This window comes from Cucurbita moschata, unplaced genomic scaffold (genome assembly GCF_002738365.1).
Source record: "Cucurbita moschata cultivar Rifu unplaced genomic scaffold, Cmos_1.0 Cmo_Scf00005, whole genome shotgun sequence".
In the NCBI taxonomy this organism is placed as follows: Eukaryota; Viridiplantae; Streptophyta; class Magnoliopsida; order Cucurbitales; family Cucurbitaceae; genus Cucurbita; species Cucurbita moschata.
In genome coordinates this window covers 2,564,459-2,580,866 of record NW_019268521.1, presented here as the reverse complement: position 1 = coordinate 2,580,866, position 16,408 = coordinate 2,564,459, and the positions used below count along the sequence as shown (strand labels likewise).

At 34.6% G+C, this 16,408-nt stretch overlaps 4 protein-coding genes across 5 annotated transcripts in view; 3 read left to right on the top strand and 1 right to left on the bottom strand.

The window, feature by feature from the left end:
* LOC111443300 overlaps nucleotides 1–938 on the top strand; it is a 3,427-nt gene extending 2,489 nt beyond the window's left edge. Inside the window, exon 2 of the mRNA XM_023081063.1 lies at nucleotides 221–938. Coding sequence (XP_022936831.1) covers nucleotides 372–758 — 387 coding nt within the window. The 5' untranslated portion in view covers nucleotides 221–371 and the 3' untranslated portion in view covers nucleotides 759–938. The remainder of the gene's footprint in view (nucleotides 1–220) is intronic.
* Nucleotides 939–2,654: 1,716 nt separating this feature from the next.
* LOC111443298 (RING-H2 finger protein ATL39-like) lies at nucleotides 2,655–3,203 on the bottom strand. Its single transcript, XM_023081061.1, has one exon. It carries the CDS (start codon nucleotides 3,135–3,137, stop codon nucleotides 2,673–2,675), a length of 465 nt encoding a protein of 154 aa, XP_022936829.1. The 5' UTR covers nucleotides 3,138–3,203; the 3' UTR covers nucleotides 2,655–2,672.
* A 1,532-nt stretch (nucleotides 3,204–4,735) lies between these two features.
* Nucleotides 4,736–10,767, top strand: LOC111443297 (non-canonical poly(A) RNA polymerase PAPD5). Of its 2 annotated transcripts, none has more exons than XM_023081059.1 (14): nucleotides 4,736–5,197; nucleotides 5,859–5,971; nucleotides 6,062–6,118; nucleotides 6,837–6,932; nucleotides 7,027–7,097; nucleotides 7,510–7,552; nucleotides 8,159–8,239; nucleotides 8,354–8,413; nucleotides 8,648–8,698; nucleotides 9,046–9,143; nucleotides 9,265–9,313; nucleotides 9,699–9,743; nucleotides 9,822–10,280; nucleotides 10,390–10,767. In XM_023081059.1, the coding sequence occupies exons 1-13, from the start codon at nucleotides 4,822–4,824 to the stop codon at nucleotides 10,269–10,271; spliced, it is 1,590 nt and encodes a 529-aa protein (XP_022936827.1). In that variant the 5' UTR covers nucleotides 4,736–4,821; the 3' UTR covers nucleotides 10,272–10,280; nucleotides 10,390–10,767. The 2 variants fall into 2 exon arrangements, with proteins under 2 accessions (XP_022936827.1, XP_022936828.1); XM_023081060.1 differs by having other exon boundaries at nucleotides 10,372–10,767.
* Nucleotides 10,768–13,368: 2,601 nt separating this feature from the next.
* On the top strand, nucleotides 13,369–15,721 carry LOC111443695 (E3 ubiquitin-protein ligase RMA3-like). The gene is made up of 2 exons (XM_023081623.1): nucleotides 13,369–13,518; nucleotides 14,763–15,721. Exon 2 carries the CDS (start codon nucleotides 14,780–14,782, stop codon nucleotides 15,572–15,574), a length of 795 nt encoding a protein of 264 aa, XP_022937391.1. The 5' UTR covers nucleotides 13,369–13,518; nucleotides 14,763–14,779; the 3' UTR covers nucleotides 15,575–15,721.
* The last annotated feature ends 687 nt before the right edge of the window (nucleotides 15,722–16,408 follow it).

Below are 16,408 nucleotides of genomic sequence, written 5' to 3'. Positions count from 1 at the left end.
TTTTTTTTTTTTTTTTTTTTTTTTTTTTTTTTTTTTTTTTTTTTTTTTTTTTTTTGTAAATTTAAGAATATCATTGAAAGGTTTTTTTTTTTTTATACTAAATTAGCTAAAAAAAAATTAAGCTCATTAGAAAAAGTTTAAATAAATACAAAATAAAAGATGTTGAATAAACTTGTAGTTTCTTAATTAAATTGAAGTTTAAATCGGGCGGTAAATGCAGGGAGCGGCGAGGGTTTGTTTTCCACGTGGCAAAAACTCCAACCAGTCTCTAGAACCGACTTCCAAAAACCCTAAACCTTCATCTCTTGCCGCTCTATATAACCCCAATCACCACCCCTTCCTCTCAAACTCTTTCTTCTCCATTTCCTCCAATGGCGTCCAGGTCGATTCTCAAGGACGTCAAAGCCCCAATCTATTTCCTTCTTCGCAATCCAGCCTCATCCGTTCCATTAGCACAATCCATCCATAATCATCTCCTTCCATTTCCTACACAATCCGCATCCGGATTCCTTCGTGAGCTTGGTTTAAGCGATCGGCCCCTACTGCCTAGGCATTTTAATTCTAGCTTTGATGGCGGATTTAGGATTGAGGTCAGAGGAAAGCAGCAGCCGGTGATCGAGGACATAGATGAACAGAGCGACAGCGACAGCGACTTCGAAGGCTCTGATGGCTGGGATGGTGAAGGTTGTGAGGAGTTTAGTGGTGACGATTTCTCTGACGACGACGACGATGCCGAGCCTGGGGATGATAAGCCTTAATTGATATGTATGCTGCTGTTTGAATTTCATTTTTATTGATATCGTGTTAGTAATTGATGATTTCCTTGGATATTTCGCTGTGATCGTCTGATGATTGGTTTCTCTTCTTCCTACTGCGTTCGTCCGAGACTTTGATTTCTTTTTTTTACGAAAATTTTCAAGGAAGTAGTTTCGTTTTTCTACCTGATTGTGTATAATCCAAAATCTAACGCTAAGAAAAATTCAGCTAATTTAAATTTTGATAATGATCTAACGAGTCTCTATTGTTCGTTATTTTTTAAATTTCATGAACACCAAATACAAAGCTCAGGTGTAAATCATTTGACCTAATAATAATTCTTACTTTTTAGGCTTTGGAGAGTTCAATTTAATTCTATCGGACTTTAAATTTAGATGAACATCAATATTGAGTTTATGCTTATGTCAAAAAAAAAAAAAAAAAACTAAATAAATACAAACTTTTTTTTACTTTTTTTTACTTTTAAATAAAAATTACCAATTTTTAATATTGATTGCNTTATGTCAAAAAAAAAAAAAAAAAAACTAAATAAATACAAACTTTTTTTTACTTTTTTTTACTTTTAAATAAAAATTACCAATTTTTAATATTGATTGCATTTAGGAACTTTAGAGAAAATAAAATAAAATTTGATATAAGTTTTTATCCTTAGACTTTCATTCTAAATATTTAAATTTTTTATTTTTTATTTTCTGATCGTATATCAAATTCATAAAATCTCAGAGAAAATGTGCACAATTTTATTTTATTGAAATATTAAGGGAATGAAATTAAAATTTAGAAATTAAGTAATATCTATCGATATTGTCTACTTTGAGCATGATATCGGCTAGAATGATATGCTCGATATCGGCTAGAATGATATGCTCTACTTTAAGCATATATTGTCTACTTCGAGCCTTATAGCTGGAATGATATTTATCTATTTTGAGCATATATTGTCTACTTGAGCATAATGGCTTTGCTTGGGTTTCTCATGTCCTTTGAGCATGATGGCTTTGCTTTTGGCTTCCCAAAATGTTCCCATGTCCTTATAATAGCTTTGCTTTGGACTTTCCAAAATGGTTCCCATGTCTTCGTAGCTTTGCTTCGGGCTTTCCCAAATGTCCTTTAAGCATAATGGCTTTACTTTGGGCTTCCTAAAATGTCTTTTGAGCATAATGACTTTGCTTTGAGCTTCCCAAAATGTCTTTCGAGCATAATGGCTTTACTTTGGGCTTTCCAAAATGTCTTATACCAAATGGGGAGAGTATTCTTTGATTATAAACTCATGATGATTCCCTAAATTAAACTCAAGATGATTCCCTAAATTAAACTCATGATGATTCCCTAAATTAGCCACGATGATTCCCTAAATTAGCCCGTGTGGGACTTTCATCACCCAACATCTCTCCTCGAACAAAGTACGTCTCCCCGAGACAACTTTCTTTTCTTTTGCAGTCATTTGTTCACATTTGAGGATTTACTAATATATTGGGCATGCCTTTTTCTTTTGGAGTCATTGGTTCACATTTGAAGATTTACCAAGTTTATTCTTTGATTATAAACTCATGATCATCGACTTATTCTTTGATTATAAACTCATAATCATAGGCTTATTCTTGGATTATAAACCTGAGCCTCTCCCCTATGGAGAGTATTCTTTGTCTATGGAGAGTATTTTTTTATTATTTGTGAGACTAATTTGAATATAAACCTAGGATCATCATTCATGTTCAACCATACTAATTTAGGAAAAAATTAATTTTTTTTTCCTCAAAATCAATAATTTTTTAGTTTTGAAAAAACACAAAATATTTATTTAACATTTTATATTTATATACAATTCTTCAGTATCTGCACAAACAATCCAGAAAAAAAAGAGGAAGAAGAAGAAGAAGAAGAAGAGCTTAAATCTAAGCTGCAATACAATGGCGACAGATCGGGCACGTAAATTTCTTGCTAAACCAGACATCAATACAATCCGAATGAAAAAAATGGTTGCACTCCGGCAACGCCTGGCAGTTTTCTCCGGCCATAAACTCCTCCAAACATATCGCACATTCCTCCTCGCTCCTCCTCCTCACCATTCTCTCGCTCCCAAATCTCACCGCCGCCGGCATCTTCTCCGCCCGCCTCACCCGCCGCTCCTCTCCCATTCCCGCCTCCACATCTCCGCCGCGCCGGCCGCTGAGGAACCACTGGAGGAAGCCGCTGAGAACGTGGTAAAGGAAGAGGAAGAAAAGGATTATAGTGACGGAGAAAATCATCGAGGTCCGGAGGTCTAGGGTTACGGTGTAGTGGACGACAACTGGAGGAGACGCGGATTCAGAAACCATGGTTTCCATGGGGAAGAGGAGTGTCAGTAATGGATCCGCCATTGTTGAAAGCTTCTCTTGGAGGATTTTGTGTGTCTGGATGAAGAGGAATTAGGGATTTGGGAGTCTGTTTATAGGGATTTGGGAATTTGTTAATCAATCGTACAAATTTGCCTCAAAAACTAAATTTTAGTTAATTACTAAACAAATTTGTTTAGTTCTTTGTTAATCTCGTGATTATAATCTTAATCCATCCATTCATATCTTCTAAACCATATGGAAAAATTAATTTATTTTCGTTAATTTCATTAAATTAAGAGTTCGTATCTGTACACCTTAACGAATTAGACGGTTGATTAAATGGATTTAGATGAATTTATCTCGACCTTTTTTACATTAAATAATCAGTCTAATAAAATCATAAATAAACACTAGCATAGTACATTGAATATAACTCATAGAAAATATTGTATTTTTTTTAAATAAAATATTTAATCATTTAAATTTATTTAATTGAGAGTTTTATTTAAGCAATGATTTAAACCCTATAGAGTAGTATTATAAAAAAATAAAAAATAAATTTTTTTAATATATTATTAATTTTTTTATTTTATATATATATATTGAGTAATTACATTGTAACGTCCGTGTAAAAGAGGGTATATGAATGAATTACCACGTATTTTGAATCGATGAGACCAAATATATAATTTTTTTTTATTTTACGAATTAAACAAAACTAAAATAAAATTTTAGAGACGAGAAGGGTACATTTTGAAAATTTCGAGACTGAACTAAAAACTCAAGATTTATGAATAACGCGTGTATTGATGCACTTTTGTCAACACGATCGCAACTTAACGTATCAGATATCAATTATCATTATAAATGTAGAGAGCTTGATGTACTATTCTACAACTATCAAGGTTCTCACAAGGTAGCTGGTCGTGACTCTTACGAGGTAGACGATAGAGCAACCCTATTTATTTTTGTAAGAATATAGTGTTAGATGAACACGACTCTCCACAATGTTATGATATTGTCCACTTTGAGCATAAACTCTCATGATTTTGCTTTGGATTTCCCCAAAAGGCCTCACACTAATGCTCATGATCATTCCTCCCCTCGAGCAAAGTGCGCCTCCCCTTAATCGAGGTTCGACTCCTTTGGAGTCTTAGTCATTTTTTACTGCTTTCGAGGAGGCTTGACTCCTTTTCTTTTAGAGTTCTTTGTTCAATATTTGAGAATTTACCAATCTATTGACACAACTAAATTTAGGGCATGGCTCTGATACCATGTTAGGTGAACACGACTCTTCACAATGGTATGGTATTGTCCACTTTGAGCATAAGCTCTCATGGTTTTGCTTTGGGCTTCCCTAAAAGACTTCACACAAAAGCCCATGATCATTTCCACAATGGTATGATATTGTCCCCTTGAGCATAAGCTCTCATGGCTTTACTTTGGGCTTCCCCAGAAAGCCTCGTACCATGGCCTATGATCATACTATTGTGGAGAGTCGTGTTTGTCTAACATATAGAATATTCGGACATCTCGAAATGCTCGGTACTCACGTACGAGATGAGTTTAGGGCATTACCATGTTAAGGGCATATATATATATTATTTATTGAACTCTTTTTTTTGGGGGGTCTATAAAGCCCTAATCAGACGTTTTCCCCCCCAACTGACGAATTTCTAAAACCCCTTGCTGCTGCATCTCCCTCTCTCTGTGGCCTTCAATTTCAATGGAGGAAGAGACTGTTCCACAGTATCTATACGATACTCTAAGCCCTCTTTCATTCTCCGCCGTCGCTACCACCGGAAGCGAGGAGCAACTTTCGCCTTCCGATAACCTCGAGCCCTACGCCGTTTTCCGCAACGAGATCTCTCTCTCTACTTCTCATTCTGCTCCGGCCGAGACTGCAGCAACCGAGTTTTTTGCCCTTGATGTTGCTGCCGACAACGTGGAGGAAATTTCGGGGTTTTCTACTCCTTTGGCGGTTACTTCGGTTCAGGAAACTGAGCCTAGGACGCCGGAATGTGAGGATCAGTCGATGCTTGAAAGTGGGTGGTTCCGTGGCAATGGTGGATTCAAGAGCCCTATGCTACAGTTGCATAAAGGTAATTGGATTAGTTTGTTGCTCTTGAGATGGTAGAAGTTTATTTCAAACGGTTACACTCATCCTTGAATTATCTCCTCGACGACAGAAGTTTCAGTTATCGAGTTAAAATAGAACGTGGGTCTTGTTGTTTGTTTATTTTAACTTCTCTTCGTTTTCAATGGACTGGCATTTAACTGCCACGGCAGCCTCTTCGCCGTCCCGAGCCTAAAATCCGGTCATCAGTCGTTCCACTCTTCCTTTTTTTGTTCGGCTCAACCTTTTTCTCAGAAGGTGGAATTAAAAAGTAGGGATTCGGGTTGGAAGATTTTTAAAAGAAGATTTTTTGCTTTTGTTTTGGATAGATAAATGTAATTATCATCCACATTTTCTTCCTCAAGCTACTCGTAATATAACATGGTTAATTGGTTACACTATCTGAATTCCACTGCGTTTGTTCTCTTAACTCTTTCCTTTGTATCTATCTATAAAATTTCAAGGTGCTGGTTCTTTTACTTAATCTGCAAATTGTATACGAAGCTAGTTTCTCCTCACACCAACAATCCAACCGTGTCATCTCATTCCATGGTTAACGACGCGGCCCTTGATACCCACATCCATAATTTGTTATCATGTTGTACACATCATTGTAGTTCTGAGTTCATAACTTTGATTACATGCAGAAATAGTTGATTTTTGTGAGTTTCTGTCTCCAACTGAAGAGGAACGTGTTGCACGAGACAGTGCAGTAGAAAGGGTTTTTAGTGTAGTCAAACATATATGGCCTCACTGTAAGGTATGATTGGTGCCCCCTATAATCTCGTGTTCCATGCTTGATTTCAAGAGAATGGAATAGTTTATTTATTTATTCGTTTGTGTTTTATAGGTTGAAGTTTTTGGATCGTTTCAGACAGGGCTTTATCTTCCAACCAGTGACATTGATGTGAGTTTCTAGATCCATGTTTTAGATGTTTCATGATTTTCAACTCTTATTATAAGATGCTTTACAACTACCCATTTTTCTTGGCCGTTGCTACTGACTGGATCATTGGAAAGAAATTGCGATGAGAGAAGAGTAGGGGAGAGCAAATTTCTTGACAAGTGCAAAGAGTTGGAAAGAGGATCTGCCGAGAATTCTAATATGAGATCCAAGTAAATGATATAGTTGATCCCTAATAGAGTAGAGCCAGCTGCACAACAATATGGTGGATTTGGGAGTGATTCCAATTATTTTTTGCTTCATGATTCTGCATTTTTTATTGTTAAATGCAACTACGTGAATGATACTCGCTAAAAAAGTAAGGATTATGAAATATGTGGCATATGAACAGTTAGTTTAGGTCAAGTGAAGTCAATGTGAGTCTGTGATATGGTTTGGTCCTCATCATATGTAACATTTTTCTAAGCTACTACATTCTACTCTGGAACTTACGGTCTGCAATTCCATATTTAACAGGATGGTGGCAGCTTTTATTTGTAATTGGGCTGTCGTCTTTATATACATAGTTTTTCTTTTTTGTCCTTGATTAGTGATATTTCATAATGGATTGACTATGGAAAAATTGGTTATTATTTAGAATCAAGTGGTCGATCTTATTGGATGCAATTTTTTTTTATATTTCAGTAAATTTATGATTATAATTTATAACTCGTTTTTGCAGGTTGTTATTCTGGATTCAGGCATCCCAAAACCACAACTTGGTTTGCAAGCTCTTTCCAGGGCTTTATCACAAAAGGGAATAGCAAAAAAGATTCAGGTATCTTTTAATGATAGTGATTGCTTTGGTCGGGATTGGATCAGGATCTTCATTGACTTTATTTTTGGAATCTCCCATGTTATCATTGGATCAGGTTATTGGAAAGGCTCGTGTGCCAATAATTAAGTTTGTTGAAAAGCAAAGTGGTATATCTTTTGATATGAGGTATAATGTTAATTTTTGGGACTACTATTGAAATATATAAATTTGTTTAAAAAAAATTCTTCTTTCCACGAAGAAAAGTAAAAGTGAAGTTAAAACGGGATTTGCACTAAAAAGCATCCATAAAACAATTACTGTATCCAGAAGAGTGCACAGAGCTCCATTCACTGGTTAAGTTTTTTTTTTCAAGTATTGAATATGCTTCTGCAACTGAAAACTAATGGAAAACTAAACTTTCATTGAGATAATATTGATAATATCTATTGCAACCACCCCCCCACCCACCCACCCACCCACCACACACACACAAATATACAGCTAAAGTGATCAGAGAATAGTAACTCAAAAGGAGGAATGTAATGATGGAAAAGCCTATACTAGTCTAAAAATTGACATCTTATCTCTTGCTTTACAGTTTTGACGTGCAGAATGGACCAAAGGCTGCTGATTTTATAAAGGTTTGTTGCTGTACTTCAATCTTTCGTTATGATGGCCTTCCTAGCTCAATTATTGCAGTATGTATTTTATTGTTGTGGTCTTTATTAGGAGGTGACTGCTTGATCTACAAATTATGTTTGTGAGGTTTTCTCAAAATGACTTCTTTCAACAAATGTTACAAGTTCTGTGATAATTTGCTGTTGTAGATTAATTTTTCTTGGTTCTTACAGAATAATATTAATTATTTTTTCTTGATGTCTTTTGCCTATTTCTTGTTTGGATTTCAGTGTATTCTTCCACCGTTTGTAATTTCAACATAGCATGTATGTTTTTAGTCATTTGTATTTGAGGAATATTTTGATTGATTCTGGAATTTGATTGGACATAATTGAAAATAAGTTTGAGTTTGAATACTCAAACGAAATCTGACTTTCACTTCCCTTATTGTTATAAAAATGGATTTGAATTATATGGTTCTTGATTGCTAATGGAATCTGTTTTCATATAGTTGATTAGAAGCATGGCTTGGAATATTTTCATGAAAACCTTTCTTTCACTTTCCTATTGTTTGATGGATTTGAAATGTATGGTTTATCTGCTTACTGCTACTGCTTCCCCCCTTGCAGGGTGCAATCAGTAAGTGGCCTCCTTTGCGTCCTCTGTGTTTGATCTTAAAGGTGTTTTTGCAGCAGAGAGAACTGAATGAGGTATGTTTCTAACTGCAGATTTCAATTCTTACTGTTGTCATATTGTGTATGTTAGTCGATCCATTATCTTTAAATTTTCTGTGTCTTAATTCAAGTTTTCTGTAAGGTGTGCAGGTATATTCTGGTGGACTAGGTTCTTATGCACTTCTTACCATGCTTATGGCCATGTTGCAGGTTAGAATGTTTTAACTTTTACATTTCGACTGTATAGGTTATTTTTCCTACCAAAAGGAATATTGAGACCCGGCCAAATTACATTTGCTTGTGAAGCAATATTTGATTGTGCTAATATTTGTCTGTCAGTGCATTGGTTTCTGGCAAAGTGTATTTTAGGAATTGAATTTAAGTGAGGCATTTCCATTTAATCGTGGCAGATCATTCTTTAATTTGGTTTTATTTATTGCACAGAGTTTCAACGTGTCCCACTCTTCTCTTGAACACAATCTGGGAGTCCTTTTGGTATGTATTTTATTGTTCGAAGTACCTACTAGCATTGTAGTGAAAAATATTTTCTCAGATGTGAAAATAGTGCGAAAACATAATTTTTTTCTCGTAGTTTTCGTGTAGCTATTGCTGCTATGAGTAGTCTTGGTACTATATTCTTTTAGCAAGACAATCTATTCTCGGAAATCGCCTCTGGGTCTTGTGCTTTATGGAAGCTGGCTTTATTAGACTATACTCTTTTCCTCTTTCTAATTCCTCTTCTACTGTCAGAAGTCTATCCTTTGCAATTTTTTCTGTATACTTAGAAACAGAAGTGGAGGAGAAGGATTTCTTTTTTATATTGTCTTAATTTTGAAAATCAGGTACATTTCTTTGATTTTTATGGTCGCAAATTGAACACTTCTGATGTTGGTGTATCTTGCAATACGGGAGGCATTTTTTTCTCGAAGAGTAATAGAGGGTAAACCACATAAAACATTATATGATGAATATAAATTCCATTCTCATTTTCAGGCAACACATTTCATGACTTGCTATTTTGGCTTCTCCCTAATTTTTTCTTTTATTTGGTACTGTTGCAGATTCATGACAAAAGGACGCCCATTTCTTCTTTCCATTGAGGATCCTCAGGTTAATTTCTATTTTTGACATACTAACAGGGAGGTTGTTTGAGCAGTCTGTGTATAATTGTTGTAGAATATAGTATCTCAACTCCGTTCGTATTCGACATAAACTTGTTTTGTCTGGACCAAAGGATCTCTGATTTGCTGTTGCTAGATGTAAATCTTTGAAATAGGCCTCTGAGACGTTACGGTTCGAACATGTTCTCGTTACCTCAAGATGAATTGCTTGATGAATACAATTTCACTTTGTTTTGATCTCTATTTTTTAAAAAAATTGATAACTTGATGATTGAGCATTCCTTGCTTTAAGTAATGTAAAAGGCTGGAAGATATAGGTCTCCATTTCCTTGTTATAAGTTGTTTCTCTGATGTGATTTATTGGTATAATCCAGGCACCAGATAATGACATTGGCAAGAATTCCTACAATTACTTCCAGGTTTGTTCTTCAATCATGTATGTCGATTAACTTTCTTTTCGACTCCGACTTTGTTTCTGATATCTACCTTGGTTGCAGATAAGATCTGCATTTGCAATGGCCTTTTCAATCTTGACAAATGTTAAGACCATTTTAGGTCTTGGTCCAAACCGAAGTATTCTAGGCACAATAATCCGACCCGATCCAGTCTTGTTGAAGCGAAAAGGTGGCAGAGATGGAGAAGTGACCTTTACTTCTTTACTCCCTGGAGCAGGGGAACCTATACAACAACAACCAGAGTATGGGGATGGTCAGGAGATGCTGTGCAATTGGCAGTTCGGCGACGATGAACCATTGCCTCGAGGGAACGACGCATCCGGGAATTTGGATACACCATCCTCCAAAAAAAAGAGAAAATCTCGCGAGAAGTCGAGAAATAAGGAAAAAGAAAACCGTGGGAGTAGTAAGCGCAGCAAAGAGAAGAGTTCGAGGAAGAAACGATGGAGAGAGAATGGGAGTGATGGCAGAAGGTCTCCTTGGAAAAGATAACTCATACAGGTTGCTTTAGATCGAACACAAGCTCGATCAGTTTTTGGAGATAGATGCATTTGATTAACTTCCACTTTGGTCTCTCTCTCTCTACTAACAGTTTAAGCACTGGAAGCAGCTGCTGATGAAGGTCTCTCTGCGGCCATTGCTGGAGCTTGTTGTGATATCAGTGTACTCAACCTGGAGGTGGAGGAACCATCCTAGTCTCTACTCAGGTACAAATTTTGATACCATTCATTATGATCTTCTGATATTTATTTATCATTTCTTCCATGTTTTTATCATTCACATGTATCCTCTACAAATATATAACCAAATTAGTGTTCTTGTAATGTATCCTCAACTTTATTGATCAAACACTTAGAAATATAACCATCACAAGTTTAGTTGATTTCTTTTTCCTCTTTATAAGTTGTAATTGTAATGACAAACCAGACGTGCTCGGAATTTGTTTTTTTCGATCTAGGTAAAAAGCTGCTTCTCTCCTTCCCCTCAATGCTTTATTTCTGTCCTAGTTGATCCCGATTCGACATTAGAAGTATATTGATTTTCCCCAATAACCGATTAATTTTATCTGTAAATACTGCATATTTGATTCCATTCATAAATTTTCTTCCCTATGAGTTCATAACTTCAGCGTAAAGCTGCAGAGATTACCTCATTTTCCCTATGGGAGAAGGCATCTTTGCACGCTTTCATATAGAGAGGTTGATAATAAACCTTATTTCACGTATATGGACAAAATCGAAAAAGAATTAAGTAGGTAAAGGATGTTTCTAGTTATGGTTCATGAAGTCACGATAATAATGTGAACTTCCCAACAAAAAAATAAAAAATAAAATAAAAATAATGTAGTTTTGGTTAAAATATGAATTGGGTCATTTTATACTTCTTTGACTTTTTTTTATTAAAAAAATCCTAATTTTATATTTATTTAAAAAAATTATAAAGTAAATTCCAGATTTATTAAATTGTTTTAAAACTATATTTTAATGTAAAATTTTTTAAATATTGAAAAGGTCATTTTTACTTGCGTGGAAATTGATAAGCAGCTTGGGGACCCTACGTGGACTTTCCACTCATTCGCAACAGGACACGACATCACAAATGGAAACACGTGGGCCCCACACACCCTGAATGGATAATATCGAATATTCGTTGAGTTTCTATGATGACGTGTCATCCTATCTTATCACACACTTCAACATTTATCATTTTCTATTAATAAATTAAAATTAAAAAGAAACTTTTTTCATTCCGTCAAGTCACGGTCTTCCATTATGGCCACCAACGTTCTGTAAATCCCGTCTCCGCCGCCGCCGCCGTCGGAGGAATGTTCCCGGCGTAGAGTCACATATTATCAATTTTGCACACATATATATATAATAATTCATTAAACATATATGAAAATGTAAATGTTTTATATTTTAAAATTAAAAGTGTAATGTTTATCTTCTCAATTATATGAAATTAAATGATCTTCTTAATAAATATTTATTATAGGGACAAAAATGTAACCATGTTTATAATTTTTATTTAAATTCGAGGTACAATCAAATGAAATTGAATGATCTACTTATAACATTTATCTAAATTTGAGGTGCAATTAGATGAAATGAATGACGTTCTCTGCAAAATTGCAACAATTTTTATATTTTAAAGTTAGAATTGCAACATTTTTCTAAAATTAAGGTAGATTAAACAAAATTTAAAATTTAAAATATAATTCATTTGAAGAAAAATTAATTGAGAGTATGAAAGAATACTCTCAATTAATTTCTTTTAAATATTTCTAATTAGTTATAGGACCATTATAACTAGGTGGACCAATTTTTTATTTATGGATATTGATAACGGTTTAAATTAAAAAAAAATTAAAAAAAAATTATTTATATTTTTTGTTTTAAAATTTGGCTTGAATTTAAATTTGTTAAAATATTTTCATAAAATAGGAAATTAGTGGATATGGTATAAATCATTAAACTTTTTAAATTAAATAATAAGTTTAATATTTGGGATTATTTGAAAATAAATTGCCACGTCACTTAACTAATTTTGGTGATTTAAAAATAAAATAAAATGATAAATAGTGTCTATTGTCAATTAATCTATAAAAATAATAAGTTTAATATTTGGGATTATTTGAAAATAAATTGCCACGTCACTTAACTAATTTTGGTGATTTAAAAATAAAATAAAATGATAAATAGTGTCTATTGTCAATTAATCTATAAAAATAATAAGTTTAATATTTGGGATTATTTGAAAATAAATTGCCACGTCACTTAACTAATTTTGGTGATTTAAAAATAAAATAAAATGATAAATAGTGTCTATTGTCAATTAATCTATAAAAATAATAAGTTTAATATTTGGGATTATTTGAAAATAAATTGCCACGTCACTTAACTAATTTTGGTGATTTAAAAATAAAATAAAATGATAAATAGTGTCTATTGTCAATTAATCTATAAAAATAATAAGTTTAATATTTGGGATTATTTGAAAATAAATTGCCACGTCACTTAACTAATTTTGGTGATTTAAAAATAAAATAAAATGATAAATAGTGTCTATTGTCAATTAATCTATAAAAATAATAAGTTTAATATTTGGGATTATTTGAAAATAAATTGCCACGTCACTTAACTAATTTTGGTGATTTAAAAATAAAATAAAATGATAAATAGTGTCTATTGTCAATTAATCTATAAAAATAATAAGTTTAATATTTGGGATTATTTGAAAATAAATTGCCACGTCACTTAACTAATTTTGGTGATTTAAAAATAAAATAAAATGATAAATAGTGTCTATTGTCAATTAATCTATAAATAAGAACCAAGTTTGTTGGGTTTCGCACGTGCCTCCCTTCACGTGCCACTAACTCCGCTTTCTTCGCGTATAATTTTCAACTTTGGCTGGTCTGAGTCTTTTAAATAATCAATTTATTTTGGAGGAAAAAATTAATTAAAAGGAAAAAGAAAATTAAAAGCTGGATAAAGTTAAACCCGACGCGCCGACACGAACGTAAACACACGACGCGCTTACTCTATTCGTGGAGAACACGCGCTCTCTCCCCCCTTTTATATAAATCTCTCTCTCTTTTTCCCTTCGATTCTCCTCTCTCTAGAATTGTTCTTGAAGTTCTCTCCGCCAACATCGTTTCGCGTTCATTTCTCTCTCTGATTGGATTTGATTTCGGTCGGGGATTTTCGTACGAAACCTTTCGGATTCTTATTCAACGGTGAGTGATTTTTGTATTTCGAATCTCTAAGGTTACGTTTTGTTTCATTCTTTGTTTGAATTGTGTGAAATGTGTTCGGGGAATTTGGGTTGGTCTTTCTTCCTGTTCAAGAAAACGAGTGTTGGATCTTAATCTATGCGTTTAAGCGAATTTGTTCGGCTTCAATTTGAACTGCCCTTTTTCTTCTTTCCACGTGATTCGATCTAGGTTGATTTTGGGGTTTTGTTTTATCTGAACTGCATGATTTTGCGGATAAGTTTGGTTTGGTTTGGTTTGCTGTGCCTTTTTGTTTTTTCCGTCTCAAGATTTCAACTTCGAACTTTCGAGATGATTTGGGGGTTTTGACATTGTTTCTAAAAACTTGCTTCCGTTCATCCACGTCTCTCTCCTTTTCCTACAAGCTGAACGGGTCTATTGTTCCGGACATTGATTGGACGTTCGATTGTTATTTATTTGGGATTTTTGCGTTGTTGCCCTGCAATTGGCTTGCTAGCTTAATGAAGAGGGTGTTCTGAGGCTCGACTCTGGTTCGTGATAGATGATTTTTGAATGGTCTGAATAATCTACATTGATCCCAGCTCTTGTGTCTATAGATCAGCCCTTGAATCATTGATCCCTGTGTTTTCGTTTAAGTTTTCACAATCCTTTTGGCCTCTTCGCTATAAATTGGCTTGGATTAGTTGTGAATGGAACAGAGCTTAAGTTTTGCCAATTGTAAGAAAAAATCTGGTTCGTTAGGCCCTATTTGATAGTAGCTTGGTTTTTGAAAATTGTGTTTGTTTTCTCATCCTTTCATCTTTTATAAGGAAAACATTTTGAATTTTTTGTCAAATCCCAAGAACATTTGTTTAGAAACTACTCAGTTTAGTAATCATTTATAAGGAAACATTTTGAATTTTTTGTCAAATTCCAAGAACATTTGTTTAGAAAACTACTCAGTTTAGTAATCATTTATAAGGAAATATTTTGAATTTTTTGTCAAATTCCAAGAACATTTGTTTAGAAACCTGCTCAGTTTAGTAATCATTTTGTTTTTGTTTTTCGAAATTAAAGCTTAGAAACACTACTTCCGCCCACAAGTTTCTTAGTTTCTATGCTTTGAAAATTATGTTTTTGTTATTTATGTGCTCAAATTGGTATCTTTCTACAATGTTCTTCAATTGTTCATTGCAGCTGATTTTATTCACTAATTTACTCCTTTTTTTAAAGAATCTCATTGTCTCAATTTATCTTTTTATAAACAGAACGTATTACTCATTCCATGGAACAAAACCATTCCGTGCATGAGTCTGAACATGATGTCTCTCTCAAGCAAAACTGGAGATCCGTCTCAGAAGATGCTAATGGTTGTTTCGAATGCAACATTTGCTTAGACTCAGCCGATGATCCTGTTGTCACCCTCTGTGGTCACCTCTACTGCTGGCCGTGCATTTACATATGGCTTCACGTTCAAATCTCCAGCGACGAACCCGAAAACACCCAGAACTGCCCTGTTTGTAAGGCTAGCATCACTCCCTCTTCTTTGGTTCCCCTCTATGGTCGTGGCATGTCGAACTCAGATTCTGAATCCAAGAAGTCTCACTTGGGTATGGCTGTACCTCGAAGACCACCACCGTCGATGAACGCACCGCCCCATTCCAATGCTGCCTCTGCATTGCATCCTAGCCAGCAGCTTCATCCAAATTATATCCGCTCGTCCTCGCACCCGCACCCGCACCCGCACCCGCACCAGCACCAGCACCAGCACCCAATCTATCACCAACAATACTTCCCCCAGGCTTATAGCGACATTGCTTCATATGCACCTTCTTATCTCGGTAATGCCGTGATAACAAGCCTGCTAAACCCGACGATTGGGATGTTCGGAGAAACAGTTTTCACTAGAATTTTCGGTAGCGTGGATGGAAACTTGTTGCCATACCCGACTTACAACAACTCGATCACAGGGAATGGCAGTAGCAGAATGAGAAGACAGGAAATGCAGCTTGATAAGTCTCTTAATAGGGTCTCCATCTTTCTATTTTGCTGCTTTATCATCTGTCTTCTATTGTTTTGAAGTTGGCAATAGACGTTCTGTGAAGAAGCATATCATATCATATCGACCAGCAGCAAAATGAGCAGCTAGAATTTTGCTGTATGACTTTACTGTGAGAAGTCATCCATTTGTACAGAAGCTTAAGCTAATATCACAATATTTTGCCACTCCTTTCGGTGCTGCAACATAATCTTAATCTTAAAGTTTTAACTGCGTTTTCAAAGTTCGAATATAAGGACCAGAAGGTCATAGACTTACTTAATCTTTAGTTTAAGGAGCCGAAGTTCTTAAACTTATTCAGTACAAGGACTCGAAGTTCTTAGACTTGCTTAATCTTTAGTATAAGAACCCGAAGTTCTTAGACTTACTTAATTTTTAGTATAAAGACCCGAAGTTCTTAGACTTACTTAATTTTTAGTATAAAGACTCGAAATTCTTAGACTTACTCAATCTTTAGTATAAGGACCCAAAGTTCTTAGACTTACTTAATCTTTAGTATAAGGGTATGAAGTTCATAGACTTACTTAATCTTTAGTATAAGGACTTGAAATTCATAGTGTAATCTTTAGTATAAGGACTCGAAGTTCTTAGACTTGCTTAATCTTTAGTATAAGAAGTTCATAGGCTTACTCAATCTTTAGTACAAGGACTCGAAGTTCTTAGACTTACTTAATCTTTAGTATAAGGACCTGAAGGTCATAGGCTTACTCAATCTTTAGTACAAGGACCCGAAGTTCATAGACTTACTCAATCTTTAGTACAAGGACCCGAAGTTCTTAGACTTACTCAATCTTTTGTATAAGGGTACGAAGACCACAGACTTACTTAATCTTTAGTGTAAGGACCTGAAGTTCA